Raw genomic sequence first — 11350 nt, 5'->3', positions numbered from 1 at the left:
ACATGAGGCCACTATGTTTACCCAAAGAGTATTTAGGTATACGAATTTCAACAAAATACATATGTGTAAAAATATTTTATTTACAATGTAATTCTAAATAAAATCTACAATATTTGAAGCAGTTTGATGACAGTTAAACTCATCAAGAAACTGTTATTTAACAGTGGAAAAATGTTCAGTTTTTAACCCTATGGGGCTAGCAGTTAGTACAGGTCTTAGATAGAACTGCAGTATTTTCTAGGAATGCATGCTTGACAGTAGATTGACAAGATGTAATACTAATTTGGAGCTGACAGGACAGCTTCAGTAGTTTCTGTGAGCACTTACGTTTCAAAAATAGGTCAAAAAGATAAATTTTTTATAGTTAATTTTTTGTAACTGTAAAAAAGTCTACAAAATAATCGAAAACACAACAATATGATCCTGGAGAGAATGGACATACTTTCATGAAACCATCAAGGGTCCAACCTTGAAAGTGAGCAACACCATTTGTCCGCATAAATAAATATCACAGTTCTTTTTTTCTACCGTGAATATTATACATTAGTTATTCTGCAGCATCAGCCTCACTGTTGAGATCAGTCAAAACTTTGATGCTCAATTCCATCTCTTGAAAGGCTGACAGATCCATGAAGCTTTTCTTAAGAGCATCTCTTGCTTTATTGTTCGGAAGGAGAGTTCCAGACCTTCATTAACTCTTTCTTTTGGTACGCCTGAAACATATTATCAAAATAATTTTTTCATAAAGCTTGCATATAAATGTCTGCGTTCTGTGCAAAATGTGGCTCCTATTTCTTTTTTTTATAGAGCCAAGAGCTAAATGTAAAAATTAAGGAAATTCGTTTTCAATGACCTTAAAACATTTCTAATGAAATTTTCTTATAATACCATATCCAAGAATAGAGAATACTTTAAATTAACTAATATTAACCATATTGTGTTTTCCGTATTTTTAGTGGAAAACTCGTTATTGAGCTATTTAAAAACAAAATCATAATCTTAGTAGAAAAAGATATTAACCTTATGAAAAAAATTGACAGATATTACATACATAAGCATTTTGGAGACTCTAATCTCTTCTTCATTTATTATTATTTAATGGTAAGGTGGTCAAATGAACTGCAACAATTTTAATATACTGTTATTTGTAAAAAAAATCCATTAAACCATCAAGACCAGTGAGACCACATAGACACAGTAGTATGTACAGTACTTACTCCCTACTGTGGAACCTCACCCTCACTTTATAATCTGGGCTATTGAGGGTTAAGGTAACTTGATTTACAGTTTATAATGAAGAACATTGAATTCCAAAGTGAATAATTAACACATTCATACAAAAAAACACAATGACACACTCACACAAACAATACACACAAAATTTTAAATATTACAAAATAAGTACATACGCATACAGTATTTTTAATAGATAATTTTACTGCTGTAGTTCTTTATAGGTAAACCGCTTACAAAAAGGCAATGGGTGATTTTAGTTCATGCAGGGTGGGGTAATATACCCCTCTGCCACCCTCTCCCAGTATCCCCACCACTGCTCGACACTCGCTAAATTGCTCTATCTCCTGACCTGGCCACTGCCACTTAGCGGCTAACTTCACACCAAAAACGCAAGCTCCATGGATACGTCTATAGTTACATTAGTCTGTTCAATTAATATTTAAGCTTGTATAGTCCTACACACAAAAATACAATATACTTATAGGATAGGTAAGTAGCTACAATGTAAACAAAATGGCGCGAGCTAGACACGATCCACACAGCTGATAAAACAGAGACGAGATGTTTGTTCCACTCTCCACCACTGGAGGGGGCCCCTCCTGCACGTGGCCACTCAGATATTTGCTTCTGCGCAGGTTTTCTTTGCAAGCGGTTTATCTATAGTAATAAGGTTGCTGATTTCAATTTTCAAACTCTGAAAAACTGAGTAAAACAAAACAACTTACCACAGCAAACTTGAAGCACTGCTTCAATGTTGCTCCAGTATACAAGGTGCGTAACGTGACTGGTTTATTATGAAGAGATCTCATGAACGGTAAACTGCTTGCCACAAGACGGTGGGGCCCATGTCTTGATCTTATCACTCCTATTCTTGTAGCCGGATTACAGTATTTGGCTGGAAGCAGATACAATATAGCGTTAAATTGGAACTAAAATAAACATATTTTACCTACACAATTTATTTCAATTACGTACACTATAATGTCACAGACTACAGAAATCCTGTAATGGTTTAAAACAAGGCAAACCTTTATAACCGTTTAATCCTTTTTAGTACAAAGATATTAAAAATTACGGCTAGTTTTTCAATTACAGATTAAAACAGTGACTGCGGTTGATGCAGCTTATAGATATCTCAGCTGTCCTAAGTTATTACATGACTAGAGTCGCAGTGAAGGTGTTAAGGAAACACAATACAAAAAAAGGGTACTTTGGGATTATACCGACCACACCAGTATGAAGAATACAAAAATTTAAATTTATAGAAACAAACATGATAGAACGAAAAAACAACTCTTTAATTACAAAATTACAAACTTACAAGCATTTCCAGGTATTGTGATCGGTATTGTTGTCGCTGTTATCTTATGTTTTTCAAGAATCCCGATTACTGCAGGCCGCGCGGCATCACATGATTATTTAAGTTTTTTGCACATTTCTACATAATTGCCTTTCCATTAGCCTACAATTCAATTTATATTTCTGATCAGCCCCTTTAGAATTTGATATTTTACCGATAGGTACTATCTCGAGGGATGTTTTTCTTTCGTTGACATCAGCGCGGCGCAGCACAATTTCAAGTCTATAAGTCAGTTCGTTTCCAAGATATCATGTGAACTGACAGGCAGAGAGAAATAGCATTTTTCCAAGCCCCCCAAGTGAAAGGCTTCGCTGTCGCTCAGCAAATAAAATTCAACAGGAGTTGGCATTGGGAAGAATGAATCTAATTCAATTCTAGTTCAATTATATCAATGTTCTAATATTTAATATTGAACATTTACACAGTACATGACATTAAAATGTACTTACTTTTCCCTATCATAATCTAATCTTGTTTGATAAAATATAAACAAGTGTACATCTTTACAGCAAGATTACAAAATCTTCTTCAGTCAACATTATGAAGAAACTGTCAAAGAGCTATTACTAGAAAGAGCCTATAATATAACAATATTGATAAAATGATAAATTTCATTAATTTCGCCTTGAGCTGTTAATGTTGAAAGTGTTTTAGTTAATGCTTGTCAGTTCTGTATTTTTCTTGGACATTTCATCAAACTTTATTGTATATTCTGCTCCATTAACCATTTAAGTATCGAATAGTTACCTTACAGGTCTCGGAGATGTGTTTGTAGGATCCAAACCTTCTCACCTGGCATCTGTTTAAAGTGTACAATACTATTATAAAGCATGAATTTAATGTTTTAAAACTTTACACATGTATTGAGTACTATGAACTATTTGAATTTCATCTCATCACCCTTACTCAACATATCAAACCCTAATGAAAATTAACAAAACAAACACTTTTGCGAAACCCATATTTCAGTTTAGGGGTCTTCCGTAATGGCTATTTTGACTTAAAACAACCTCGGTTCCAAGTTCCAAGCCATTATAATACTTCTTTTATAAATAAAATATGTGTGGGAGACAATAAAAGGCCTACTATATACACATAGAAATACACGACTTGTTACTAAAACATAGCCTACCTTTAAATCCGGATGTGACTGCTGCAACACCGAAGTCACCATGAAGTTCTTGGATGCAGTTCAAAATTCCTTTCGTGAGCTCATGGGAGTTAATTTTAAAACTCTCCGAATTTGGCAAGTGATCAGGAATTATCTCCACAGTGAAGTATCTGGAAAAAAATCGATTCCATGTATAGGGGGGTTGCAGTATAGTAGGTGGCCACCACGACAATCATACCATCTTTATTTCTCATTAAACAATACAAAATAAAAATTTTGAACCGCATTACAATTATAAGTATTTAAAATTAATAGTATCGTTTTGCTATGTTTTTTATATATAAAAAAGTAGTAATTTATTTAATGATGAATCAAAACTATCTAGGATTTATATATTTATTTCATGTAACACTAATTTATTTCTTAATATTTTGAAGAAAAACATCTTAAAGGTTATGACAGATAATGCATTAACCACCATTAATAAGCATTACTCAAATACCACACAAATGATTTTACTTTGTTTCAAACAATACTGTTATTTAATATATTTATACAAAATAATAAATAAATACAAAACAACTAGCAATAATATTAATTCTAAATAACTGCAGTAAAAGTTTTCTTGTATTTGATAATTTTTGGTATTTCTATCGATAATTTGGTTCGGCTGTCATGGTGGCTGCTTATCATACTGCATCCCCCTATGGTTATAAATAAATTCTGTGTTTTCAAAGTTTGTTGTTTACGATAGGTTTATTTTCCAATGTAGAATTTTATGTTGCACATTATAGACTGCAGTTTAAAATATATAAAAAAAAAAACACATATAATCTTTATTCTCAACTTTCACCTAGCCCATATCCCAACAGCAATGGATCTATATGAATAGGGAAAAATATCCAAAGGGGGTAGGGTACGATAAGCGGACCCAGTTTTTTATATCGAAGAATGTAGTCTTCGATACCTAATAATCACATCCCAAATCCTAGACTATCAATCGATATATAAGTATCTATAGTCCTCAATAACAATCACATGTTTTTAAAATATGAATTTAAAATGTACAGTGATCAAACAAGTTATTATAACAAAAAATTAGGAAAACTGATAACGACCATATTTGCTCCTCTCACAGTTACAGTTGTTTCTTTCCCATAAATTTCACGTAATGGGGTTTTCGGTACGAGTCCAACATGTTGGAGCCACAAAAACAATATATTTTATTTATGTCTTATCATCTTTCTAGGCAATTTCGTGTATTTTTCTACAATTGACTGCCATTTTTAATAATTAAAATTACTTATGTAAAATTAAAAAGTTACCCTACGTGTATTATTTTAAAGTGTTTACAGCTGTTGATATAGACTATTTAAGTTAGTAATTCAAAATAATTAATCAGTATCGATTGATTATATCGATGGTTATGATATCGTTTGCCAATTTTCGATATAAAAAACCAGGTCCGCTTATCGTACCCTACCCTCCAAAGGCTGCAGTATAATAAGAGGCCACCACCACAATGGAATCATATTTATGATTATCGTAACTAGGTATAGAAACAAAAATGTTGACACAAATTACGTTATAAAAAATTATCTACGTTGTGCATCTGTAAAATGTAACAAACAGAACAGTTTAAAATTAAGTTACTTTTTACTGCTTTTAAGGATAATGATTCTATTGTGGTGGTGGCCTCTAATTAATACTGCAGCCTATTAAAGTCTACTTGTTATTTGACGTTAGGAGGTAACTTGTCATTAGGTTTGTTTATATTTTTGCCACATTTATTTGTGAAAATTGTTGATATTTAAAATAAATAAAGCCTGCAGATAATAATAACACCAATTAGGCCCTAACTATTAGCTATAAATTCAATAACCTTTTATATAAATTCATATACAAATTTATAAAACTTCACTAAATTATTCTGCCAACCTTACCAGTAAGTTCCCGACTCCAAGTAGACTAAAAGCTATGACTGATTTTAACCTAAAAGATCTAGTGCTTACCTGTGTTTAAATCTAACCATGTTGCTTGTTATTAATTACTCTTTACTCATTGGTAAGTAGTAATCAAACTAATAATAGTGAATACTAAGATTTAAACAGCGTATCTTAAAATTCAGTGAACAAATTTTCAATTCGAACAAAACCACAGTAACGACACTGCTAACAAACTCAAGTCTCTCAGGCACCTGCCCCTCTGTAAAAGTGTAAACTAGACAGTTGAGTTGAGAACAGACTAAATTTTGGGTTGGGAGTATGGCTTGGCCTAAATTTTTTTTCTGATTTGTCAGTTAGCTGGCTTCAGATACAATGCAAACGGTACCCTGTTTAGTGGCATTTTGAAGTTCATTTATTAGACTTTTTTAGTTACCTTATCTTTATTATGGTTCCAAAAGTGTTTCATATAAACCTTTCAAAGTTTGATAAAAATTAAATTGGATTATTTCCTTACATAAACTCAATAAACAAAGTTGGATGTATAATGCACCCGTACAGGAATAATACGATACATTTCTTCAATATTTATTTTGATATATCTGTATGTTCCTAAAATTAAAACGAAACGAGTTTCTAGAAAACAGTAATGATTAAATGAAGATTTAATTAGAATGAAAATTTTAATTCCAAGAATTGCTTATTTGTGTAGAGGAATTAACTATGATAAATTTTAACAAAAATATAAATTTAAACTCAAAAACTACAATTGTCAATTTAAAGTTGGAAAACAAAATGGATTCGCTGATTTCTAGGTCCTCAAATGTATAAAGGGAAACTTAGGAAGAGAGTGAGGGGGGGGAGTTGTGAAAAAGTTCTCCTAACAGCCTCAATTTTTACGAAATCCGAATTGTGTATTAGGTATAATGTTTTCATTTATTTACACACCGCTAACATAAATTCTTTTATCAAAAGCTATTTTTGGAAAGTATTTGTATAATAATAGTATAACAGCCACTCATTTTAGCGATAAACCTCGGGAATGAGAGATAAAAAGCTGAATATTTGCACATACATTCATTTTGGTGTTGACTCTTTTTGCGTGATTATCTCGGCTTCCAATGATGTCATTAGTTGTTATAAAAATTGTAGAACATAACATTTGGAAAAACTTTATATGGTACGATTGTTTTATTTATCCGCCAAATCCACATTAGTCTAAAATGCATTATTGTAAAATTTGTATTGTTTAAGAGTTTTTGAACAATTTTCAATGCTGATTATTTTTTATATCTAGTATTGGAAAATAAATTCGTACTATCTGCCTGTTGAATTACTGTTTTTACTTTTAATTAATGAATTAGAAAAATTATCTTGTTAACTGCTGTCATGTCTTGACTTATTTGTGGTAGTACACATTTAAAGTAAGTGAGGATGTAAGTCATATTACAAGAATTTGTAAATTGAAAGTCAGTTGATACAGTTATAAATGAATCTACTAAATCTTGTCAGAACTTTATTGCATCTAATTCAGTGGACAGTATTCACACCACGACGTTCTATTAGGAACAAAGCACATAACTTCAACATGTTAATATAAAAGCTAGCTATTAATGAATAACCAGTCTTCACGCATTTTGATAATGATAGTGGCGTAACTTAGTGTCTGAAGAAACTTGTCAAAATGATATAGGGAAACGTGTTAAGTTCACCATGTTTACTTATTTCAATGTGCAAATTGGTAAGCTACTGGGGTAAGTTAGATTGGATTGTCCAGTTCAACTTACATACTATGTTACTTTTTGGTTTGAAAGATATGATGTATGACCAAACACACGAAACATTGTATTAGTTCAGAAAAAGAGTTGATTAATTTATGTACTACATATGCGGTATTACATATGGATTTTCGTATTCAAGTAGTTTTTTTTAAGTATCAGCTCACTTATACTTAAGGAAATGTGCAGTACCAGTTTTAAAAAAGCTAGACTAGTTCCATTGCCTTTTAAGCATAAAGTAAGGGAGGAACTTGGGGGTTTACTAAAAAACAGTATTCCGGGAAGAGATCAATTACTCCGTGTGGACTGCACCATGTGTAATTGTCAGGAAGCCTAAACCCCGTTTCCATTTAAACAAATTTGTATCGCAACACGTTGCGCAACATGTGCCTCCGAAACTTGTTTAAATGGAAACAGTCTGCAACATGTGCCGGGGACAAAATTGTTTTCAGGCCACCGTGAAACAAAACAGAAATCAGAAATCAGAAATTCTTTATTCATAATCATCAAGATTAGAATACATGTCAAGTTTAAAGACAAAAAATATCTTCTTCCTCATGAGTTGGGTCTTCATGCATTGTCCCTCCAATTGAAGAACTCTTCCATGCTGTAGAAGGGTCTTTCCTGGAGCCAGGTCCGGAGTTCCTTCTTCAGGTTCTGTGAGCTGTTGGTCTTCAAGTCTTCAGGCAGTGTGTTATATATCTTGATTCCAGCATAAGATGGTTTTTTTGCATAGGTGGCTGTTCTGTGTGCCGGAAGGTGGAAGTTGCCTGCATGTCTTGTGTTGTGTCCATGCAGATCTCTATGCCTTGTTAGGTCTCTAGTAACACAAAAGAGAACAGTTTCCAATATGTAAATGGAAATAACTGTAAGAATCTTCAAATCCTTGAATGTAATTTCTACAACTTTCTCTTGGGCCTTGACCAGTCATTATTCTGAGAGCCCTCTTTTGCAATTTCAGTAGGCGCTGCAGGTTGGCATTTGAAGTTCCCCCCCAAACAACTATTCCATATTGTAAGTGGCTTTGGAAAAGGGCATGGTATGCTATTTTTGAAGCTTCTGGTGAACTGACTGCTGAGGTTCTTTTTATGGCAAATATGGCAGAGCTTAGTTTTTTTGCACAGATTGTCTACATGATTTTTCCATGATAAATCACTATCAAGTGTTACACCTAGGTGTTTCAGCATGTTTACATTCTGAAGATCAGGGAGTGCTGTTGAGTCCTTTCTATTTCTTCCAAAATACATCTGTTTAGTTTTATTTTGATTAAAAACAAGGTCATTACTCATGCAGTATTGTTGTGCCATGTTGACAGATATGTATGTGTCAATTTCCAAATGTTCGTTATTATTACTGGCTAATAAGAGCACAGTGTCATCAGCATACATAATTGTTTCACTGTATGGTGTCATGTACTTTGGTAGGTCATTTGTAAATAAAATAAATAGTACTGGCCCTAAGACTGATCCTTGTGGTACGCCTCTTCTTGTTGGTATTGGATCTGATCGCACAGTACTTGTTTGCCCATGTTCATTTTTCCTTCACCTCTACTACTTGGGTCCGTCCTTTCAGGTAGCTTTCGAACCATTTTAGGGCTGTTTTTTATAATGCCTAGGCTTTTTAATTTAGCCAAAATGAGATCGTGACCAAGGCAATCAAATGCCTTACTCAGGTCTAAGTATACGCTGGAGATGGTGTTGCCGGACTCTATGTTCTCTACTATGAACTCTAACCAGATCAGCAATTGCAGTTGTTGTTGACTTCCCTTTTGTAAAGCCATGTTGCTTGTCTGTCAAGAGGCCATTTTGTTGAAGGTGTGTGAGTAGTCTGGCAAGAACTATTTTCTCAATAATTTTTGAAGTAGTAGGTAGGAGAGAGATGGGTCTATAGTTGGCTGGTTCATCTTTCTTTCCTTGTTTGTGTTTGGGAAATATTTTAGCAATTTTAAGTCTGGAGGGAAAGATGCCTTGGTTAAGGGACCTGTTACAGATAGCTAAAATTGGAGTCAGAAGAGTTCTTCCACAGATTTTGATGATTTTTGAAGATATGTCATCAATACCTGCTGATGATTTTGGTTTAATGGAATTTATAATTGTCTGTATTTCTTCAGTTGTTGCAGGATGAAGGATAGATAGAGGGGTTGCAATTTCAGTGAGGTTCTCCTGCGAGTAGTTATGCCTCACTTGGTTCCTAAGTGTCTCTTCAGCAATTTTTGAAAAAAAGGAGTTAATATTATTTGCAATTTTTGTAGCATCTGTCACTTCCTGTTCACCAATTTTTAAGCATGTCATAGTTACTTCTGAAGTTTCATGTGTTGCTTTCCGTTCACTGTTTATGACATCCCATATTGCTTTGCTCTTGTTACTAGCCTGTGCAATGTGTTCAGTGCTTGCTTCACTTCTAAGTTGTTTAAGCTTCAAGTCATAGGTTTTCTTTTTCCTAGCAGCTTCAGCTTTGTCTTCCTGGTTTCCTGTCAATCTATAATTTTCTTGAGCTTTAAGAAATTCATCTTTCAGGACCTTTGTTTCTTCATTGTAGACCATCTTTATATGTGACCGTCGCTGGGTAATCTGCGACTTTCTGTATGGGCATGTACAGTCCAAAGCTCTTACAATGGTGTTACTGAAGTTATTATATGCTTCGTCAACATTGTCAGTGTTTAAGACATTTTCCCAGTTTTCTGCAGCTACGAGATTTTTTAATTCAGAAAGATTTCTTTTATTCAGATGTCTGCGTTTTGTGAACGATTTGACTGAAACACCTTTCAGGTAGCTCTATGGTACAAAATTGTCCTGTGTGGTCTGATAGTCCAGTATGTGAAACATTTACAGTCACTTTGTTGGTCTCCAGGTTTGTACAGATAGCGTCTATTGAAGTCACAGAGTTGGCTGTTATGCGTGTTGGTGGGAGAGTCATTCTTGTTATGTTGTATGATGCTAGGAGTTCCGTTACCTCTTTTTGTTCTCTTGAGTCTTTCAGGGATTCAATATTAAAGTCTCCAGCAATAATGATGTTACACTGACAGGCGTCCATTTTGTCCAATATCTCTGTCAAGCTATGATGAAAAGTGTCTAAAGATCCATTTGGCGGTCTGTAAACACCTAGGACACATAAATGTGTTTTCCTACTGAGTTTTATTTTTATTGCAGATATTTCACACTCCATTTCTCGGCTGTAATTTTCAACATCCAGGCTATGGGTTTCTTTGGTAAACCTAGAGTGTTTGTATATGGCTACACCTCCCTTTAATGTGTTTTTTCCCTACTGTAGGCAGTCACAAGTGTGTAGTTCATTAGCTTAGCATTTAAAATTGTGTCCTGTTTAAGGCCATGTTTCAGTTAGTACAACTACATCTGGACTGTTGGAGTGTAGTAGGTGATTTAGCATGTCAATTTTGTTCCCCATTCTATCTATATTTTGATGAAAAATGTTTATTCTCATAGATGTGGACTTTGTATTTTTCCTGGACTTAGTGTTTCTTTTTGGCCTAAAAAAGAATTGGGCTGGTGTACTTCTGCCTGCACAAGGATCTGCATTCCAGGTTCCTGGGGAGATAGTGTGGGTATGGGTGGGTAAGACTTAGATGTTCCCTGGACTGCTTGAAGTATTTCCTGTTCCAACGTTCCCAAAAAAACTGGTGAAAGCTGGGGCAGTGTCTCAGGAGGTGGGGAAATTAGTGAGGCAATGTTTCTAGTGTGATTTTTGATTTTTGATTTATAATTTGAAGGTAGAATTCAATATTTTTTGTAAAAAACTCATCCACACTTTGATTTTTAGGCTTCAGTTTTGCATACATCGGGGGTATTTTTGAGAGTTGTATTTTTTGTTTGTCTGACTTACACAACATTGATGAGCCAATAGAGAAAGTATGTTCTTTCTTTTTCAACCTTTCTTGATTCTTTGAGACTTGGAGGGAAATACT

General features: G+C 33.9%; 1 protein-coding gene across 1 annotated transcript; it reads right to left on the bottom strand.

The window, feature by feature from the left end:
• Positions 1-60: 60 nt before the first annotated feature.
• LOC124371886 (ribonuclease P/MRP protein subunit POP5-like) lies at positions 61-5932 on the bottom strand. The gene is made up of 4 exons (XM_046830254.1): positions 5720-5932; positions 3729-3877; positions 1962-2131; positions 61-713 (listed from the first exon to the last, which is right to left on the bottom strand). Exons 1-4 carry the CDS (start codon positions 5737-5739, stop codon positions 660-662), a joined length of 393 nt encoding a protein of 130 aa, XP_046686210.1. The 5' UTR covers positions 5740-5932; the 3' UTR covers positions 61-659.
• Between the last annotated feature and the right edge of the window lie 5418 nt (positions 5933-11350).

The sequence above is a fragment of the Homalodisca vitripennis genome, unplaced genomic scaffold (genome assembly GCF_021130785.1).
Source record: "Homalodisca vitripennis isolate AUS2020 unplaced genomic scaffold, UT_GWSS_2.1 ScUCBcl_2155;HRSCAF=6629, whole genome shotgun sequence".
Classification (NCBI taxonomy): Eukaryota; Metazoa; Arthropoda; class Insecta; order Hemiptera; family Cicadellidae; genus Homalodisca; species Homalodisca vitripennis.
Note: the sequence above shows the minus strand (reverse complement) of the source record. Positions and strands in the feature narration are given on the sequence as shown.

What these genes read in the sequence shown, in the direction of transcription:
- LOC124371886 (XM_046830254.1), bottom strand. Translation starts at nt 5,739, where the DNA reads ATGGTTAGATTTAAACACAG. An exon ending in ATGGTTAGATTTAAACACAG is followed by an intron (nt 3,878 to 5,719) that starts GTAAGCACTAGA and finishes ATTTTTTTCCAG; the next exon opens with ATACTTCACTGTGGAGATAA. An exon ending in AGTGCTTCAAGTTTGCTGTG is followed by an intron (nt 714 to 1,961) that starts GTAAGTTGTTTT and finishes AATATGTTTCAG; the next exon opens with GCGTACCAAAAGAAAGAGTT.